Source organism: Catharus ustulatus, chromosome 4 (genome assembly GCF_009819885.2).
Source record: "Catharus ustulatus isolate bCatUst1 chromosome 4, bCatUst1.pri.v2, whole genome shotgun sequence".
Classification (NCBI taxonomy): domain Eukaryota; kingdom Metazoa; phylum Chordata; class Aves; order Passeriformes; family Turdidae; genus Catharus; species Catharus ustulatus.
Window position 1 is genome coordinate 35,258,146 of NC_046224.1, and position 22,866 is coordinate 35,281,011.

General features: G+C 36.6%; 1 protein-coding gene across 1 annotated transcript in view; it reads left to right on the plus strand.

The window, feature by feature from the left end:
* The window catches only part of CPED1 (cadherin like and PC-esterase domain containing 1), a 146,761-nt gene that overhangs the window by 105,765 nt on the left and 18,130 nt on the right, over positions 1 to 22,866 (plus strand). The window contains exons 17-18 of the mRNA XM_033059148.1: positions 15,188 to 15,305; positions 21,781 to 21,917. Coding sequence (XP_032915039.1) covers positions 15,188 to 15,305; positions 21,781 to 21,917 — 255 coding nt within the window. The remainder of the gene's footprint in view (positions 1 to 15,187; positions 15,306 to 21,780; positions 21,918 to 22,866) is intronic.

Consider the following 22,866-nt stretch of genomic DNA (forward strand, 5'->3'; position numbering starts at 1 on the left):
CAGGGGGTGGGAAAGAAGACTGGTGATGAAGGAAAATGAGCAGAGAAACCACTTTTCCAAGAATCGTTTTATTTGAAAGTATAATTTCATTACCTTTTTTACTTTTTCCTTTTATGGCTTGAGGTTTTACCATCCAGGGTTTTATCATCTGTTAGGAATTTAATGTATAATTTAAATAAATGATAGAAAAATAAACCCACTAGTGATAAGAATGAAGGCTCTGTCTCTATGAAATGAAAATTCAAAGTGATCACTTCTCACCTTATAAAGTTATAAAGTTTTACTCCAGATATATTTGTGATTGTTCCCTACCTTTAGGTGTGAAAGTCATTATTAGTTGTCAAAAGATGTTGAAATATGAAAGCTGACCTGTAAATATTATTATTTGCTCTTATTGTTTTGCAAAAGAATAATATGAAGAGCACAGCAAATTAGCATAGAGTATTCAAGATATAAAATGCAGTTTTTATTCTTTTGAGTTTTTAAGTTCCTAAAAGGCTCCTTCAAAAGTGTTCCTTTAATCCTAAGTAACAGCTTAGAGGAAGTAAGGACCATCTGGAAAAGTCTTTTTCATGGGAAGAACAAAGAAATGTATGGTGTTAAGTCTTGATGTGGATTTCTGTCAAGATGGAAAGAGCACATCATGCACTTTATTTTGGATATGGTTTTCACCATCTCACTAGCTGAGCAAATACTGGACTTTAAGAAGCTTGGAAACTTAAGTAATCATAATAAGGACCTGGATTGAGTTAATTCCTCTTGATAGGAACATTCTTTTTGCATCAGCTCTTCACGGGAGCAATTCTGTTAGGGGGATACTTACAGTAAATTCCCTCTGTGGCAGATGGGCATTATCCTGATTCCTCCAGAAATTTTGGCAACATCCAAATCAACTTCTGAAGCTACTGCTGTCCATTCTTTGACTCAAAATGGCTTCAGCTGTAGTGAGATAACTTACAGAACCTAGTTAAGCTGGAATCAAAGAATCAACTCACATGCCAAGATATTAATGACACGATGCTCTTGGGCCAATAGTTTATCTCTGTCATAAGATGTTATAGTTACAAAATTGAGACAACTTGGTATTTAATAGTCATCCTAAATATGTCCAGACTTGCTTCAATTCCCTATGTCTCTATTTGCTTCAATTTCCTATCCCTCTGAAGAAAATTGAGGTGTTTATCCTTGTTTAAATCTGAGCATCTCTCTCAGATGCTTAAGCTGGAGCATTAGTCCTTCAGAGTCCTCTCAGTCCACTCAGTAAAGCGAATGGAGAAAAGCAATCCTTCAGGGAGTGAGGTGGAGAACCTAACAGATGCAATCACAAAATTACAGCAAAAAGCTTTTCTTTAAGTCAACAGCAAACCTATCCTTCTCCTTCTCAAAGATCTCTTCTCAAAGATAAGGATCTCTCTTAAAACCAGAATTATAATTTAGGTGGTGGTGGTAAAAAAGACATTCATTGGCTTTGTACTCTACCTTTCCATAATTTCTGCAACTGTCTTGCAGGTTCAGAAAAGACCTGTGGGTTTCCTGCATACTGTCTGTGAAAAGGGACTATCACAATAAAGATACTACAGAAAGAATGCTTTGTGCCTCTAACACCTGTTCCTGTAACCAGGAACTGAAGCAATTCTTCCTGTTAAGCGCTGAGCATTTTGTTCTCAACCCAGCAAGGTACTGATATGAGTGCTCAATCTTAATCATGTGATCCTAAAGCAGGAAAATATGAACAGGAAACTATCTCCATTTCCCTTATGATGGAAGCAGAAGCTGATATAAATTAATTTAGCTTTGTATTACTAAAAATATCTTGTCTTTATAAACCAGTACTGATAACCAGTGACTGATAACCAGTTACTTGTGAACTTAAAGTGCTGAACTACGGTGCCTTTTTCAGCTGAAGCTGCATAATATCTAAGTAGGTTCTAAAATAGTAGTAACAAAAACTAGAGGACAATCTTTCAATTATTCAATTAAAACTTCATTGCATCAAGTATAGTACAGCTGAAAAAATTAGGGTTTCCATTTTCATCTCATAGAAAAAATATTTTTGTTGTTTTCTGTTTGGGTGTTTTTACATATATGAAACATAAAGTGGAGCAGAATTCCCAGGCCAGATGAACCTCTACTTTAGAGTTAGTAATTTCTTATCCCATTGGAGATTTTTTTACTTAAACCACTGACTGAACTCACATCAATCAGTACATAAAGGATTTGAATTTGCGTCTCCTACATCTCAGCATTTCTCATGAGAACTATAGAATCATCAGATTGTTAAATTTGGAAGAAACCTCTAAGATTATCAAGTTCAGCCATCAATCTAGCATCACCACTGTTCACCAATAAATCATGTCCTTCAATGCCATATGAACACATTTCTTTGAACATTTTCAGAGGTGGTGACTCCATCTCTTTCCTGGGCAGCCTGCTCCAGTATTTGACAACTCCTGTGAAGAAATTTTTCCTAATTTAATGCCTAATTTAAACTTCCTCTGGTGCAACTTGAGGTAATTTCCATTAGGCTCTTAGATATTACAGAGTTGTTTCAGTTGTGTTTTCTTCTGGATGTAATCTGGCATATAAATTCCCAGGGTATTTGCTAATCAGCCTTCCCTAACAAAACTAGAGGAATGCCCACTCCTAACTCAAAAATCAACACCATCAGGTTTCCTGTGTGTGTGAATAACAAGCTGCACCATCGGAAGCCCTCAGGACACTTTTGGCCTGCAGCAGTTGCCTTAGGAAGGAAGGTTGAGGGAGATGGTCTATTTTAACACAGAATGCACAAGGTTTCCAGGAGAGTTCCTAGCTGCTTTCCTGTGCGAAAGGAGCTTGACAAGAGGGAGCCAGGATCTTTATGGAAGAAGTTCACAGAATAAAAGCTGATGGTCATGAACTGAAACAGGGCAGTTTCTAGCTGGGAGTATGTAAGGGAACATTTTTTTTTTTGTGTGATTCAGGCTGCACAGGGGGATTGGGTAGGCTCCATTCTTGGAGGTCTTCAAGACCAGAACAGCAAAGCAATCTGAACAACCTGGTGTGATTTAAAGCTGAATCTGCATGGAGCAGGAGGTTAGATTAGAGACCTCCTGAGGTTCTTTCCAAGTGGAATGATTTTGTGACTCTGTGATTCTGTGAACTGTATGGAAAAAGATGCACACTTTTGAGGGGGGTAAAACAAACCCCATGTGCTCTTCGACTGTGGCAAATTGTTATGATATGAAAGATTCAAAGCTATATGTGTTTGTTTAAATTAATTATTAGAAGTGCCTTTTTGTTTTGAAATTCTATGATTTGACATTTGAAGCATGTTATATAATTTATAAAATATAAAGAGTGTTACAATTGTAACATATAAAACACAGATTAACATACTACAGCCTCAAGGTAACCCATTTTTTGCTTTATAAGCCAGAAATATAGAGTGCTATACTGTGCAAACAGACCTGTACTCTTAGTTGACAGATGTAGAGCAAAAATATGTGGTTAGACAACCCCTGAACCATTGCACATGTGGGTGTTGCAGGCAGCAAGTTATTACAGATAAAATCATTATAAACTATGATCAACTTGCTTCTACTTCATTTTTCTGACAGTGTATAATAATTTGACAGTATATTTTTTTATACCATTACATCTGTATGAGGAAAGCTTCAGATTAAAGACCTTGTACTTCAGAAAAGGACAATCAGACCTGAAGAGCTGATCTGTTGGGAAAAACACGAATATATGAGTTATATCTAGTAGGGTGCAAACATGAGTATACGGGGAACTTTCACTTTGCTTTAGCTCCTAGAGTTGGTGACATTCAATATAAAGCATGATGTAACAATAGAAGTTACGTACTTTTGTAACTTGCTGTATTTGCTATGGAGAAGTACTTGTGTGTCTTGTGGACCTTAGAAATAATTGCACTCAACAGCGAAGTCAATCAGAAGACAGGGAAAAAATGTCTTGGGAAATGTCCAACTTCTTGTAGAAATTGGTTATGAGCAGCACACTGCCAGTGGACCACCAGCACTTATAAATAATTATAGCACAGTTTTTGTTTGGCTTTAACTCAGAATTAACTTCACTGCTTCAGTCAGTTACTGGAGGGTGAGAAAAGCAGAATAGGATCGAGGAGAACTTTTTTTGCTTTGCATGAAATACCTTACAGCACATTCAAGTCTCATTTAATCATAGAGCCATTAAGGTAGGAAAAGATCTCCAAGATGAAATCCAGCCTTCATTTACATGAACCTTCGCTTTTGCATTCTGATACAGTGAAGAGGTTTATGCTGTTTTACCAGGAGGAAGTGGGATCATCGCTAAGCCATTGAACTTGGCACTGTGAAGGCAATTTGGAGCCTCTTCATGACTGGGATTTCATTGCTGCATTGAGGTCATTTGTTGGACCTGTGTACCTTTCCATTCCCTACTATGTTGGATGATGAAGTTCATCAGCCTGGAAGGAGCTTATTTAATTCCCACAATCACTATGTAGTGTTCTGTTAAGATCAGGCTTTGCGGGGATGTTTTGTAGTGCAAAATGGTAAGCTAGATTTTATCTACTACATGTTTTCTTTGAAGTTCACTCTTTAGTATGAAAATAGTAATTCAGTGCTTTCAGACTAGCAGCCAATCTTGAGCTGTGTCCTCCTATGTTATTCTTTCAACGCTGTAGAATAGTAGGTTTAATATTGAAAAATAGAGGAATTTCAAAGTGTTTCCAAATATGTTTTAGCAGTTGAAAACAATTATTAAAGCAATGCTATTCAATTGCCAAAACACGGCATATCTAGACAGCCATGTGTCCTAAGAAAACGATTGTTTGTTTAACCCATACGCTTCTTTTCACCTTCACCTTTCCCTTTTCTGACCTTCCCTCAAGATTTCTTATTGTCTTTCTCGCATTGATAACATGAAAAAATAATTGGAAAAAGACACAAAGTTCTCAAACATCAATACTTTTCTATAAGTATCCTCCTCTGATTCAGTCTTGCAGAACTGCCATTTTTATGAGAGAAAAGGTTATTAACAGATTAGTGGGAGGATCAGCACAGCAAAATTACTCAACATCTGTGTAATCCTACAAAAAAAAAAAAGGCTGTAAAGTTTATACAATATCTACTGTTGTCAGATGATAAAAAGGATGTAAAAGGGATGTGGCAGGAAGGAATTAAAATAAAGTAAAAGAAGATGACAACATCCTTGCACTAATACTTAATTTAACTTCTCTTAAATGAATATGTATTTAATATAGATTACAGTTTACAGAATATAATGGAATCTAATGTATGATTTATTATAATACACTGTAATCTTTGTTGGAATAGATCCTTTTCATTATCTCAGTCCTTTTTTTCCATAGTAAATCCTCTAAGTCTCATTCAAACTGGAAATATTTTTGCATTCTGCAACAGCCTAGTCTGCTGCAGGACCAGAGTCTCAATGTCCACAGTAAGTTCTTGCAGTTCCTTTCCACATGGAAGAGAGCTGGCCCTGGAGAGAATCTGGTCTGTGTGATTGGTTCAAGATTTTTAGGGCCTTTTGAGGAGCCTTTTTACTACTGGGAGGACACTCTGCATAAAATTCTTATTCAAGATAACCATTATCTTATTGAGGAAGAGTAGGAAGATGAAAAATAGATGGTTAAAAACTAAGAGTATGGGCAGGTCTAGGGCCATGCATCAGTTAGACTGTGTAAAGTGAAAATATTGAAACTATAAGATAATATTCAATCCATTATTGTAGAGCTGCTCAAGGACTGTTGCTTGTAATCAAATAATTCTTTCAATCAGAAAAACAATGTGAGTTATAATGTGTGAAGTTTTGCTACAGGATGTGAATGTATCCATGCCAACTCTGCTGTAGGAAAAACTTGTTCTACATCTCTAGAAAGCTGAATTTACAGTAATTAATTTTATTAGTGGACACAAGAAAGTAAAACACTAAACACCTCACAGGCTGACTCAAAATACTTGCGAAAGGTGGAGAAGTCCCTAGCTCTACAGAGAGTTATTTCTTTGAAGTGCTGAATCTTGGTGAGTGAGTTTCACCTGGGCTGGGATCATTGCCCAGATCCAAGTGTAGCCTCTGTCCTTACAAGAAAAACAGTAGTTAACATGTTTCTAACATCTCAGTGGAAACAACCCGAGTCACTTTGATTCAATTATGTTCGTTGTGCTATGCCAACTGCATTATCTGCCTCCTCTTTGCTCCCCAGACCTGAAGTAATTCACAGGAATCTTCCAGATGTCTTCCTATAAGGGAGAATGAATTTCTGTATGAAAGTATTTGCATAGGTCAGGGAAAATTCAGTGTCCAACAGTGCCTTAATACCTTGTTGAGAGAGCCTACATTTTGATTTTTAAGTTTGGTTGGGTTTTTTTGGGGGGTTTTTTTAGTATTTTTTTAAATTTCTATTTCCACTATGTCCCATCTCTATTCTAATGTGATCTCAATATTAATCAAAGCAAGACTTCAGATCAGCACCACTTACCATGCCTTGTGCAATGGGATAAATATAGTCATTAAACACATGATTCAGTTTTCAGAAATAGTTGGTTTTTTTGAGGGAGACCTTGTTCAACTAGTGAGTGCTTGATTACTTTAGCTGAAAGAAAAGTACATATAGTAAATTACTGCAAGAAGGCTGTTGGAGAAAGCATGGGAAATTCTAACTTCAGCCTGCTTATTTGGCACTAACTGCATGCAATCTGTTTCTGTCCATGTGTGAAGCTGCCTGCATGCAGTCTCCTGTTCAGTGAACATCAAGCTGTAAGCCCGCTTTTTCAGTCTGCTGTGCACCAGAAGGCAAACCTTTAATCAGTATCTTTTAAAAGAGATCATGGTTAGTAAAAATCCATTTTATTCACTTCTGTGATTATAGCAGCCAGTGTGCTGCAAATTCACTCGAGTCAACTTCAAACCCATTATAGTTTAGAAAATAAATCACTACATGACTAGATTTTTAGGTGTTCTAGGAAAACAAATTTACACATCTTACTCCTCTGTCCCAGCTGTGTATATTAAATGAGTATGTGGGAATATATGAAATTTAGGGCTGGTCACAGATATTAGACATCAATGAAGTATTCTAACTCAAAGGCCCTTTTGAATGAAATACATTTTGAATAATGATTTTCAAAGTCAAATCAGTCCTTCATTATGTCATTTTTTTATGGTAAGCCACAGTGTGGTATAAGGGAAGCATAAATGATAACCAGATTCTGTCTGTAAATGTATTTATCTTTTCTATTTTGATACAGTCACTGTTATGACTTGTTCTTGCCAAGAAACTTTAGTCTCAAATGATGTTGACTTAATTCAAGTAATTTTATTTTTACCAAAGCTTTTAACTGAAGAGGAAGAAAGGAGAAAAAAACCCCTATCAATTCTTAAATCTTCCTATTGTCTGACTCTCTTTGAAACATAAAGTAATAGTCATCCTTTCTGCACTACCATGGGCTTATACAGCACTTTCTGAATATAAGTAGCTGTGACTGGAGTTATGGATAGTGTTGGATGGAGGCCTATCCATGCACTGCCCATGTGTCCCAGACATTTGAACAGATATTCAGATATTTTCTCTAGTGTCATTTGCACATTCTTGGTTTTAGCCCTCACATTTTGTTGTATAAACAACAATGCTCTAAACTTTACATCAGTAATAGATTTTCATAGTGTATTTGCTGGTTGCAATTAGGAAGATTTGTGTAAATGCTTTCTATCTAAAAATGTACTTTCTCAAGGACTCTTGACTCACTTAAGCAAAAAACCTAATGCCTTAATAAGAGAATAGTTTGATCTTTGGCCAGAAAAGCCTCAGAGATTGATTCTTTATCAGAGATGGGTCTTTATTGAAGGTCACTTTAAAAACAAAGCCAAATACAGAAGGGTAAGGTCCTTTCACCAGCAATATTATTGTCTGAAGTGGACGGTGTTTGGCTCTGATTCTGTGTATTCCCTGGGACACCATTAAAGACAGTCAGCATCAAAGCCCATGGCTGCTCTGCAAGCATGTGTCAGTGCAGACTGTAAATGTGTAAAGGGAAATTCCTCCTGTTGCCACACATGCAAGCATAGTTTCCTTTAGAGTGAAGCTTCAATGCATATGTAGACCATGTCTTTACATGGAAGGCAGGAACTCACAGGTTTTTTTGGCATTGTCTGGAAAAACAGTTTCAGAAGTCTTCTACCAGGTGTTTCTGAGTCTGCATTATTAATGGCTTTCTCAATATTCCCCAGACTTGTGAGGCTGTGATGTGTATTCCAATACACAGTGTACAATAGAGAGCTGAATAAATATTTCTGTATAAAACAGTGTGTGCAGTAATTCCTTAAACAAAAAAACATTTTAATTTTCCCTGAAGCCACCATTACATACATTACATTACATTTTGAAATCTTGCTTTCAGTCTATTCATGATTCACTAATACCTTTTCAGCCCTTTGGGCCCCTTTAAGCTCAGTTTGGAATAAAAGAGGAAATACTGATGTTCTTTTTTTTTTTTTTTTTTTTTTTTTTCTGGTCACATAAAGGAAACAAAAGAAACAGAATCAGTAGAATCAGTGCTCCTATTGAACTGATCTTGCAGAATTTGTTCTTTTGCATCCTGTCTGGCAGTCACCAAGCTTGCTATTCATGATAAATATTTTGCTGAAAAAAATCAATGTTACATTCCTTTTCTGATGTTCAGGTAATGTCAAGGAGAATCTGAGGCAATCAGTTGGAGACAGCGATTTAAGGATCCTGAAGTCTAGGGAAATAGAACATGTCCAAGCAGTGTAACTAGGCTTGTTATATAGTGTGGAGGGAATGTTAGTGAGGTAAAGCTTGCAGAAAAAAATTAATTTTTTTTCCTAGTAGAACATCAGATATAATTCGGGGGAAGAAAGCACATGTACACAGGCACACACAGACACACACAGACACACACAGACACCCACACAGAATGTTTAGGTACAATCCTTTGTTAAACCTGAAATAGAAGAATTCAGTTTGTAAATCCTGAGAAGATTCTCTACATGCCAGCACACTGATTAGGGAGTCAGATATATTCCCCCACTGGCAGTGATATGGAAAGTATCTTAGATTTACCTTTCTATGGGAGTTGTACATCCAGTCTTAGGTTGCAGGAGAACCTGTCCTCCACTTTGAATTGCCCCATGATCTCTCAGGTATCTAAGCACCTACTTCTGTCAGCCCTGTCTCACACAGCAGTTATCAGGGGCCTAGTGGTGCTCCCTCCCTCCAGTTTCAGCCTATGTTCCTTATACACACCTAGTCTATGGACTAGAGTGGGTTCAAGGCTTTTTACAAGTCAGTGTTTAATTATGTGTGCAAAGAAAATGCAACCTTCGAGTCAGGAAAACATTGGGAGCTTGAACTGAAATCTCCACTGCCAGTCAATTCAAAGGGAGACTTTTAACTGTGTTTGCTACATCAAGACAAGTGTTTTACCAGGGAAATACCAGTTATTACTTTTTACACTGTCAAAGGACAAGGTTTTCTCAAGCTATTCCCCATTTTCAGAGAGTGGACTTGGCAAAATTCAAGTCAGTTCACATTCAGGGCTTGCACTTAGAAAGATCGATGTAGAGAAGAGTGCAAAATAGGAATCGAAAACTGATGCAGCTCTTGAAGTCACCAGGTCAACATTACCATATAACTTTTTAAAGTAAAAAACCACCAGAACATGAACAGCAAAATGCCCCTCTTTATGTGCTATTTCTTCTTCCTGCTTTATCTTCCGTTTTAGGGAGGAGGAAATACTAAATTCTTTTAATTCCTCTTCTTTCTTGCTTTGTGTACTTTGTTTATGAAGCATACAAGCTGGAAATCATCACTGTTCTTGCTTCGGAAAAATATCATTAGCTTCATGAGGAAAGCATGTTTGCTGAGAAAGCACTTGAAAAATCCAAGCAGATGTTGACTAAAAATACTAAAAAAAACACCCCTCTGCAATTATAATTAAATATATTTTGAAACATTTTCTAAAATTTTTTATAATGTTCTGGTCTTAATGGAATTGGATTTCACATTCAGTTGTCTTAGTTCAACTAATTCTGCTGGATCTCTGAGCTGTTCAGAATGATAATTCACAAGCAAATTAATTTGCTAGATTAAGAGTCATACTTTTTAGGTTTCATGAATATTTTTGTGGCTCACAAATGCAGTACTTTGAACTGTTTGGGAGCAGGAAGGCAGATGGGGTCTAACTGATGTCATGCATATAAAATGGAAATTAATCAAAATCCTTCATAGATTAAAAAGATTCTTTTATGTTCCCCATGTACATAAAATATACTAAACTAGAGGTATGAAACTTGCAATATTTTCTTGAAACAATTTCACAGCTTTCTGTGAGGTTAGCATTCTGAGTGCATTGCATTTTCTGTAGCACCAGGGTGAAATTTATTTGTCCATATAAACAGTAAGTGCTTTAAGTCTTTGTGGAGAGGCATCTACTGGGATTTTCAAAATTTCTTTTGCAATTAGTAAAGGTACTGTGTAGTTATGACACACTGGTTAAAGCATGTGATATTATTCTCAAAGAAATTTTGCATGCAGAAATTTGTGATTGAGAGAAATCATGCAATTTAGGGTATGGTTCTATTCTTAAGAAACAGTAATATTAATTATAGTAACAACATAAATAGCACAATTAGGAATTTAGAAACAATTTAGACTGATGGCTGTACTTTATCCATGCATCAATGTGTTCTCTGATGCCCTGACAACATGACCGGAATCTCAGCTTTTTGTATCATTCCCGATCTCCTACTAATGTCTGTGTGCTGCATTTTTTCACCCAGGAGTTCCAAGACTCCTTTTCTAAAGTGTTTTTATGGCCCCTACCAAATCTGTGGGGAACTGAACATCTCATAATCTTTTAATGTGCCACTTGTTACTTTGGGTCATTGGGGAACTATTATCTCGTATTTGGAGATAGAACTTATTAGGTTCCTTAAAGAATACTGTGGTGATATAAAAGACAGGGTTTTTTTGCTTTAAAACATAGCTGCAGAACAAGGACATGTTACTCCATCAGTTCATCCCATTAATCCTATTAATCCTAGAGTCTCTGTTTAATGCATGTCTTTTGATGTAGACAATGTCTTTATCTATGTCTTAGGCAGTGCTTGATGGCTAATAATAGTAATTGTTTCCCATCTGACAGCAGAAGAAAACTTCTTGGGGGAATGCCTCTCCTTATGGCAGTTCTCTAGGCTTATTTTGCACACACACACATTTCAGTTCAATCTAGTAAACTTGAATGTTGAGCTGAACTGGCCTGAACCTCCAGATCTTCAGAGGTTCATCTATCACTGAATAATGCAGTTGGACAGAGGGAGACAGTTGAATAGAGGTCAATATGCCAACTGTTCCTTCATTTATTCCTCCCATATTAAGAAATCTGATAGAGTGGAGCTAATCCATCTGCTCACAATTTATTCCCTAGCAGTAAGATACAGTTTCACTATTTCATGAGCTCACTCTTTGACTAATTTTATTAGAAGTCCTTCCATAGCATCATTTTTAATCACTTTTCATGCAGTTTCAGTTATGTGTAAAATAGTAGAAAAAGATGAACTAAAGAGACATGAAAGGATTTCATGAGAAATTCAGGGCAACTTAAATAGAACCAGATCAAATAAAGTTCAGTCAGTGAACCTACAAAGACCAACATAGAAGTGTTCTAAATTAGTTCTTTTGCATGAAGCTTTATTCTGTCATGTCTACAGTGCAGCATGAGGGGAGGCAGGACTGCAGTGCCTGGAGGAGGTGGCTGGGTCACCTCCCAGGCTGATGGGCAATGCTGGCCAAGAGACTGCAGGATCAGAGCTGGCAGGTTGAGAGGTCTCCCACCTTCTTTACCAAGAACACTCAGTGGGGTTTCTCTCATCCACTAGTTCTCAGCCATGCATGGGTTCTGGATGTCAAAAAGATGTAGGATTTTGGCTACATATTGGTTGTATGCAACACTAAAAGGAATTCCTGTGATCTTAGTTATATTTCCCTGGATATTAAATTTAAAACATTGGTCTTTTATTAGACTAGTAGGGGTAGTCTTCAGTGATTTGGGCTAGGAACAATTTCAGAAATGAGGACTGAAACAGAAATTGCCTGTTTTTCAGCACTGAGCCCGTCACTCCCATTGATTGTTAGGGGTTTTCATAAAAATGCCAGTAGCCAGCTGCAGAGCCTGTATACAGGAGTCTTGGGTAGGAGTTTCCAAAGCATTCAATTCATTAATATAAGTCTACTTCCCAAAAATTATGGGTTTAGCCACCACTATGAATGAACAGAGTTGGATTATTTCATAAAACTACTGAAAATCCTTCCTTTCTGTTTAAAAATGCCTTCTTGAGCTGATAGGTAGCAGCAGGTGTAGTAATTTCACGATTATAAGCCGCACCGGATTATAAGCCACACTTTCGTTCGCAGCAAGGATTTGCCTGCAACTTTCACAAAGTTGCCAATTAGTAACAGAATCGCGGGATCGCGGGGTTTACTGGCTCAGCTTGGGGCTGCTGTGGGCTCACACTTCCAGGCTGGCAAATTTCTGAATTTCATCCATATATTGGCTGCACCTGATTATAAGCCGCACTTCTGGGTTCAGACCAAAATTTCAGTCAAAATGGTGCGACTTATAATTGTGAAATTACTGTAACTTTATTTTTGTTACAATTCTTTGTCACTGCTAGAGCACCAACTGTTAAAATGAACACAGATGGATATTTTTTCCCTATTGGTATGACTTGTCCCAGGAAAGTCAAGGGCTTCTTACCTTCTTTCCTCTTGCTGTAGTTTCAGAGTAATAATTTTTCATTAAGGTGGAGGTGGTGAAAAAGGCACAACAGCAACTAAAAATCCATTAATAGTTAAGTCAGATTCCTTAATCTGAAGCATCACTGCATCTACAATGGTCTTTGCTGTACAGCTTCATCCCATGACATCAACTGCATGAGTGTTGGTCAGCTTCATAATGCTTTGTTCCATCTCTGTATTCACCTGTGAAATTTTAAAACTGGTTATGATTTTTAAATTTTTTTTTATCATTTATGTATGCCTGAGTAAAACTATGTATGTATATGTATATACATAAGTTTATAATTTGAGAAGAAATATAGTGTGGATGTTGAAAGGTGAACTAAACAAACAAAATTCTTATGAAATTAGGCACCCGGACTATAAATAAATGAAATGTCATGAACTAATAGCCCCAAATATTTTGAAGGTAATAATTGAGAAAACTCAGTAACAGGCTTGAAAATCTGTTTCATCTCTGAAAAACTAAAGCATTATGTAGAATCAGGTTCACTACAGTGTGATCTGAAAGAGTCAAGGAAATTATCATTTCCCATAGTAGATGGGCTCCAGAAATTTTCACTCTCTAAGTATCAACTGATGTTGATTAAAAGCTATGTAGATGTACAGAAGAAAGCTTTGTTCCTCTTTTATTTGCTAGTATCCAGAAAATCTTCCATAAAGATAAAAGAAAGTTTACTAGCAAAAAGCCACACCAATCTTTTTGTTATGTCTCCCTTCTAAAAATGAAGGTTTGCAGGAAGAACAGACACAGAGCAACAAGTATCATTGAAGTTTACATATCTGGCTCTCATCTTTGCAATGAATGATCTTTTGTAAACATACTTAAGATCACAAAATGTTTCATCTTTGGGCAAGGCAAGAAGGATGTCATGTCACCACAGCACCTGAAGAAAACAATAGAAAATATACATGCATTTAGAAAAACCCTCAGTGTGCCATACATTTATGGAGCTGAAGTAAATCTGTAGCTGCCATAGATTCATTTTGCATATTATATTAAATATGTCAGCGATGGCAAAGGATTGGTACACAGGTAAAAATGAAACAAATAAGTCTTATTCAGGGATTCACAATCTCTCATGACATGACAGTTTAGATGTGAATTACAAATTAAATGCAAGCAACGTCCTTTACTTTGAAAAGACAACAAAGGGAATCAGTTACACAGTTCCCTGCATGTTGGTTGTAATTAGTGAAAAACAAGCCACACAAAATTGTTGTTAATGATTTTGCCCAAGAAATTTAATTACAATAAAATTTTGTTTCCTTAAACACATACCCTGGGTAGAATGAATGAGAAAATCCCAGTTATTTTATGGTACTGTGTTGAGGGCAATGGCAGCACATTCAGGAATTTGGGCCTCTCTTGTGAAGTCCTGTGCAAATTATTTTACTGCAAGGTAGGAACTTTCTGATGTTAATGTTCGTTGAAGTTATATTGTAAAATAGCTGAACAGCATGTCCAGACCCGAGACTCCAAAGCACAGTTTAATACTGTCCCATTCATTTTGTCATAACAGCTTTCCCTAGTTAGAGAGAGATTAAGCAGAGAAAAGGACAACCCATAACCACTGTTTTGTTGCATATTTATACACAGATATTACTGTAAACCTTTGAAGTCAGTGGGAAGATTATTTTTTTTTATTTTTTTCACCACCATGGACTTTAATGAGGTCATCATAATTGTGAGACAACTATTTCATTTTGCCTTTTGATTGGATAATCAAGAACCACCAGTATTTACAAAATTCCAAGATATGTTCATATTGCTCTCCATATCAGTGGCACATCTTTTAATAGCTGTCAGCACACTGACTCCATTAGGACTTAATTGTCTTTTGCTCATCGGTGCAATTTAGGCACAGCATCAGAAATATAGCATCATTTAATGGTAACAGTGATTATGTAACAGTTATGAAATTAATTTTAGTATCATTTTAGAAAATAGATTTTTTTTTTCCTTTAAGCACCTGTATCTCCTGAAGCTAATTTGGGGCATTTCATCACAGAAATGGATCCCATGTGACTATAAATAGGCATACAAAATTCCTAAGGGCAAATAGGTAGAAATTATACAATATGTAGAGACCACATGATGTTACATGAACAGTATGTATATTTACCTTAATAAATCTTTAGCAAATGTATTATCTGGTATGTTTAATGTGGATGGGGATAATTTATTGCAAAACCTTTGCATGGAAAAAGGATTCTAAATTTCATATTAAACTATATATTGAAGAACTAAGGATGAACTAATCGTGGAATCACCCCAAATAACTTTTTTACTCTTGAAGAGGATTTCAAGGTGATATGGATGGGCACAGTGATGTAATTTTCACAGATTCTATTTTAATTCAGGACTGTGGTTCCAAAATTCGCCCAGAAGAATCCTGTGGCTTGCAGCCTCTCTCTCATGAATACCTCTCAGCAATTTCCCAGACAGTGCTTAAGACCTGTGAAGCTGGAGACACAAAAGGTTTGTACTTTATCCCCCTTTTTTTCTGAAAATTAAGTCATGCACCTCATCAAAGAAAAAGTAGAAACAGTATTAACTCATTGCTACAGGCATGAACTAACCTATGCACAATAAATTGAACTTATCACTTGTAACAGTTACTGATTTTTAAAATCAGATTAATTTGTTTATGTGAGAATTTTTTGTTTAGTAATTTTCTAATCAGTGATCCACCACTGCATCTGTTATTGCCATGTGTTTAAAATGCATTTAAATATTCCTTCAAAACCACTTAAAATAAAAATGCTTTATCTTACATAGAAGGGATTTTCTACTCAAAATAAAAATTAACTTTAGCAAAGGAACACAACATTCAATCAATTTGAGTTTTATATCTCCACTGCTATATTACAAACACAAAACTAATTTTTAATTTTAGGTATATTTATACCCTAAAACACAAGATGGACAAATCAAACATTATATGATAACCAATACAATTAAGACATGCCTTTGGTTTAGTTAGAATTCAGATTAGAACAGATTTTGTCAAGGAGGTACTCATGTGAAAGTAACACTTTCATGAAGATTTTTTCAAGTGTACTTTACTCAGGTATGGGGTCTTGTTCATATTTAAGTTGCTGTTCATGTTTAAGTTGTTGTATGAGACAGTAAGTAATTTTGTTCCATCCTTTATTAGAGAAATGAAAAAAAAACCAACAGTCCTCTGTGGTCTACTGACACAACTGTTTTCTTTATTTTACCATAAACAGGAGCAGCCTCTCACAGCAGTAAATTTGCACAAACTCCTTGAATAATCAATAAAAAGTATCATGAATGTGGGAACTGCCTGAATGCATCACTTCATGTGAAACAGAGGCAAACAATAAATTTGTCTTATGTGGAGGAAATGCACAAAAGAGACACTGTTGTTCCTAGCAGTGTATTTTAACCACACAAGTGTATCATCCTGTGTAACAATATCAGGACATAAAGTTCAAAACTAGAAAGCCCAAACCAAATCTACTGAATCCTTTCTCGGGCAGACTGTGTCTTTCTCCTGATATACAACATACTCCTTTTGGATACTGAATCTAGCTAAGTAATGTATGACGGATGTGGTATATTTTACATCCTTATTGTGAATAATATACGCAAAGTTCAAACAATCTTCAGAAGACGTATACTCAAAGGACAAGTATATTAAACAGGGAAGAATAATTTGTGCTTATAAAGTGAATATTGCCAAAAGGTGTCTCATGAGCCTAGGACAGGGGTTTGCAGTTCCTGGCAACTAGTGTCTGTATAGTTTTAATGTGTGTCAGCTTCCAACTGGAACTTGAAAGCATGGCTTTGTGTGGAAAATAATTCCAAATTTGTAGCACCAAAATGATATACCAATCCTGGCAGTAAAGAATGGTAAATGGCAAATTCCCTGCTAAAGTAGTAATATTTCTTAAATAAGTTAAATTTTCAGAGAAGCCAAGCAATGCCATTTCCCATCAGAAGGCATCTCAATAATTCTGCAGAAGTAGGTGTCATACACTGTCCTTGTGCCTTGTACAGAGGCTGAGGTGGAGTAGCACAGATAAAGATGTAACCTTACATCTTCTGAAATTAATGGTGAAATTTAGAAGGCTGCTTTATAGCTCAGTACAACCAGGATTTCATTACTCATTTCTGATCCTTTGATGTAGAGCAGAGACAGTAATTCAGGGTCCAGCCAAAGACAGAAGTGACTTCCTCTTCTGCTAGTCACCATGGCACTATTCTTTAGAGGAAGTTCAACAAGTTACCAAATAAATACTTAATTTACTCAATTTCTCTCTCTCTCTCTCTCTCTCTCTGTCCCTCTTATAATCAAAAAATTCAAATTGGAATATACAACAGAGGAAGTTTCCTTCATATTTACATCATGGAATTAAATTATGATTTTTCTGCCAAAAAAAATCTTCTTCTTTCAGAAGTTCTCCTTTAATTCACATTGGTTTGAATCAGGCTATCATATCAAAATTAACTCTTTGTTCAATATTATTGCATTACTGATAGTACAGCAGTCAGCAAACATTAACTGTGTGTTTGGCTTCTCAGAGGGAAGGAGAGAAAGACAACTGAAAGAGACCATGAGAACCCAACTTATGCTAAATTTCTGCAGGTGAATCAGGTTACTGTAGTCTGTAGAAATGTGATTTGTAGCAATAACAAAATCTGGTATGTAAGATATCACAGATTCACTTCTAATTTTCTGTTGCTGTGATGCATATGTTTTAATTATATCTCACTTTCCATTCTTCCTACAATGGTATCCAGTGTAAAATAATTCTTTATGACCTCTCTCTGCATTCAACAGCTGTCTGGATTTGGGTCCAGCAGAGACATAAATTGATATCCAACAAAATGAATGTGTTCTTTGATTACAAGGAGTAAATCTCACTTTGGACATAAGTCCCTAGGCCTAAGGCTATTTATTCTGGAGCAAATAATGTCCCTTTAAAATTAGTTTTTACTTTTGTTTTTTCATAAATACAACTAGAACAAAAAGAAAAATATTTCCATAACCTTTTCACAAAGAAAAAGATCTTAGGGTACCAGATAAACACCAAATGCAGTAGTAAACTAGTCATAAATCAAATTAATATCAGTATAGGGTAAATATTTCTATTTTGAATTATCAAGCTACAATAGTATTTTTTCTTTATATGGATCATTGTTTGGAACTGTAGAAAAACCCCGATTTTATATTTGAAAGCAAAATATGTTTAATTGTGGCTATAACAATGTAAAAGAATAAATTAAAGAAGAGACTGAAAGAAAAAGCAAAGCTATCAAGTGTACAGCCATTATTGGTTAAAGCTTTCAATTTTAGGCTGATTTTTTTTAAATGGAAAGTAAACAGTCCTAACTAATTATTTTGAAAGTATATTTCTTTTCATGCCATTTTATGAGAATAGTTTTAGGGAGTACTGGCAATATTTAATCTCATATCTTATGCAGAAGATTTATGTGTGCAACTGATAACTAATGAGCCAAAAATCCAGCTTTCACTCTTCCTGTGGAAACCTCCTACTTACAAGTTTTCATGAAAGTTTGATTATGCCAATTTTTAATTTGAGAAGAAACTAACAGTGTGTCTCTCTTGATCTCGTTCACTTAATTGTTGGTAAACTTGCCCTTGCCTGGTAGAGCCGATGTTAATGCTTTTGCCTGAAGCACCACAAAATGTTGCCTGATTGAAATGGTGCTGAATTATGTGCTGCTAAACTAATAAGTGAGGAAACAGCAACTTTAAATTGCTATAGAATATAAGCCTATTTTCCAAACTAATATTTTTTTCAATTTTTTTTTTGCTGTTGTCTTCTTTTTTATGAGATTAATTTTATCTTGTAACACAGTCCTATTTTTGAAGGTTAAGAATGCATTGACCAAGTGTTGGGAAATTGCAACAGGAAAAGTTCGTAATAGTTTGATTTAAAATGCATAAATTTACATGCATCATAAAAAATCTATGTAAATATAAAACCAGGCATTATTCTGTTAGCAACAAATGCTAGTGCTTCCTAAAAATGTGAATTTATCACCGTGTTCTCAGATCTTTTTACGTTTGTCACTAACCTTTAGCATATGCCAAAAATTGATCTATTTTTTTTGTTAATATATCTAGGGAGCTATTGAACATAAACCAAACTATTTAAAATAAACTTTTCAAAGTTACTTATCACTTTCAGTTGCCAAAGATTAAATTTTTATTGTTCAGATATTTTGGCTCCTCAATATTCATTTTATATAGTTCTACTTTTCTAGTTTATTACCTTAAACTAAATCAGCTCGTAAAAGTATGGGATGTTTAAAAGAAAATTCCATAAAATGAGGGATCTCATATGTTTTAGACATTGCCAGAACTTTTATATATTTGGGTTGAAAGAAAAATTACAACATCAGGAAAAAAAACCCTGAGTTTTCATATAATTTTAAAATATAGGTCACTGCCTGAAACATCTCTCAGATAATTTTATTAAGACCTCTACAGCAGTGGCAGGGTCTCAGTCTGACTTCAAACCAACTGACCATTCTGTCCCTGCTCTGTTATTCAAAAGGTACAAAACGATAAAAGGTCTTTGCATGGCACCTATTGGAGACTTAGCACTTTTCAGTCTCCTCATGAGACTGCTGTAAAGCTGGGAATGACCATTTAGTCATGGATTGCAAAGTGGGAGCCAGCAGCAAGATCCACAAGTGGCAATATAAATCTTGGAGGGTCAAAGTATTCCTGGCCCCAGCGGTGGCTGGGAGACCACAGCCTGGAACCAGGGACCTCAAAGCCAAGGGAGGGTCAGCATGAATAAGGGACTCATAACAACCAGCACTGGAAGGCTGCAATAAGAGAAATTGTCTAAATTCAGCCTCTGGTGTCCCAGCTGAGGAGGGTATTCATTTGGAAGAGAACTCCCTGCTCCAGAAACTGATTATCCATTTTGTAACTTCAGATAAAAAAAATCAATTTAACCCTTTGATAAAAATTCTGCATAGAATCTCTTTCAGGGACCGAAGTTCAGCATCTCTTTTTTCACACAAAAATCACCAGGTTACAAGCATGCTATTTTCCTGTCCTAATGAATTTTGAACTTTCAAGTGGTCCTTAATTGAGTGGGGAATATTTCCCCTAACAGCTGCATGATTAGGATGCAGAAAATGCAAGTTTGAAACACCTCTGAGCAGGAAACATGGGGTATCTCTATCTTCCTGCTTGCACACTCCCACCATGTTCCCAAGTGTCCTTCCTTCCTTCCTTCCCTCCTTCCCTCCTTCCATGATGTGAACTTGCCCAGCACAACCTCCACGAGGCACCCACACCCATGGGAGCAGGGGAAGCTGGGTTATGCTCACTGAACCACAGTGTGCTCAAAGCCAATACCTAGGGTTTTGTTTAGGTTCAGTCTGCTATAATTTTCTCCAAGTCATCTACAAGTCCATCTGAGGGTGGTGTGAGTATGTTCTGCACAGGGCAGAAAATAGGGGCAGCTGTGCAGGGTACACAGAAACTGGTACTGCATGGTTGTGGCGCTGTGGGATGAGTTTGTCCCTTAGATATACCCATGTGGGCTCCCATGCAAAAAAATTCTTGATGATTTTATTTAGAAGGACTTCTTTATCTGCTAAGATGACTCACCCTGCTACTTGCCAAAACATAGTCGGTTGGACTTTCGCCTAAGTGCAAGCACAGGCTGTGTCCCTGGAAATTCCCTTGTTCCTGAGGTAGCAGCTGACTCTCCCAAGGCCACTGGGATCCTTCAGGGTTTCTTCACTCAGCCTCCCTCTCAGCCCATGGCCAGGTGAAATGTCAATAAGCAGCCTTGGTTTTTCTGCTGTGGCTTGCTGTGCAGCAGCAATCCATCAGACACAGCTGGCTGCTGAGCTGCTGCCTGGTAGCAGTGGTGGGGACAGACCTGATCTCCAGGTCTCATCTCCAAGCATTTCACTTTGGGGCTGTTTTCTGGGCTGTGGTGAGAAACTCATCTGTGGTAGAAAGGCCCAATAGCATTGACACAAGGACTTCGGCCTGTGCACTCTTCTTTGTGAAGTGCCTTTAATAAGAGCAGAAGTAGGTTTTGTTGGCAGTTACATAGGCACTGGGAGATACTGTCAGCACTGTGTACTTATGAGAGCTAGAAAAAGTGTTTCTTTTGTTCACTTGAGTACAAAGGCAGCTCAAAAGTTTTCTGTCTTACTTCAGAAATTAAATCCTTCAAGCTTCCAGTAGGATTTTGGAAAGGAATAATTTTAGAAAATCAAAATAACAGAACCATTTAACCATAGATAAGGGATTACTAAAACGCACCGATTTTTAGTAATGACATGTTGTGCTCCTAATCTTCAAAATCTTTTTTGTAAATAAGATCAGGCTATAATAAATCACATATGCTATTCATTTAACCTTACTGTCATCTTCTGAAATGTATTTGTGTAGTCTGGGACAGTCCTCTGAATTCTCACAAACTAAAAGAAAATTAGTGTTTTGGAAGTAAAGTCTTAATCTTGCTTCATTTTTATATCAATTGCTCTCAACCTAACCTTTAGATATTTCATTGTAGATGAGAATTAATCTTCAGACATGTCTGAATGTGAATATTTTCTTTTGCATTCAACCTCCTCACCCATTTTCTCTTTCTCATATCCCTTCTGTTGAGAAAGGACAAGCTGCTACAAGAAAGACAACATGGACTGAGAAATGAACCCACAAATCGCTGTCAAATTTGAGCATTCACAGCTCTTTCAGGGAAAGGAGAAAACTCCAAACCTAGCTAATTGAAAAGGGCATAACACAATGAAAGAAAATAGTCTCTCCAAAGGGTTGGAGGGCATTTAATTTAGGGGAAACTCCCTTATGAGGTCTTTTTATTCATACATGGGTAAAATACTCAAAAATATCTTGCTTCTTGTGTAATAAAGTGCTCAGAAGAGCACAGAGGAGTTGCTGACATTCATTGCTGTTTTCCAGGGCAATGGATTGTCCCTTGCCTCAGTTGCTCTGACAACAGGACCTGTGACTGGAGAGAAATAACCTGGCAGCCCCATGGCTGTCGATACTCTGTGCTGGCCAAGCCCGAGCTCCAGCGCTGCGTGGAGGGCAGAAGGGTATGTACCAGGCTTTACATTTAATTCATTCCTTTTTACCTGGGTGTTTAGTGTCCCGAAGCTTTCAAATATTTTTAAGATTGATATGTGACAAAAATCCCTTTTTAACTAGAGAAATATTTGGGTGAAAAGTTCACAGGGATGAAAACCAACCTTTGCCATTATTTAGCCTCATATGCAGACACAGTTGTCTGCTGCTGTTTCACAAGAGATCTTGGGTCACACCACTGGAGTTTCAAGACCTGTGGTGTATGTGATTACCAGTCAGACATGCAGTGAGTACACAAGGACAGTAAATGGACGATGTATTTGCATTGTTGTCACAATTTTGTCTCATGTGCAAATTGGTTTTCTTCTGCTGCATACCTAATGCATGGCATTGCTTGTGCACACTAATCTTACCAAGTCTTCTTGCACATTCTTTTCTTTTAGTGAAGCTTCTAAAGTGATTGCTTGGAAACACAAGGTCTCCTTAATAAGCATGCTATGACTGTTATACTGTTGAGAGAGAGGTCTGATCTGAGGCTCAGGTACCTTACTGAGGATACAAGTATCCAGAAAGTAAGTAATTAATTGTTCTAAAGCTCTTTAAAGTGTATTGTCTAGGTAAGAAAATAGTTAGTAAAAGTGGCATTTTAATGAAATCCAAGAGCATTTCCATATAGACAAATACAAAAAAAATAGTCTTTCAATTAACATTTTCTGCTTCATTTCTGATAAATTTCTTGCCCTGCACTTTATAAAGTACTTTATTGCCATTTTTCATTATTTCTGTCCGGGGTTTTCTATCCTACTACAGAGCTGCAAGTTACTGCGCTAATATTTTTTTTAAATAATACTGCTTTTTATGACAGAGAAGCTTGATTTGCTCCTCCTGTACATAAAAAAACCTTTTCTGGATTGACCACAGGAAAAAAATATTCAAGAATTAGATTGGTTTGTTTTGGTC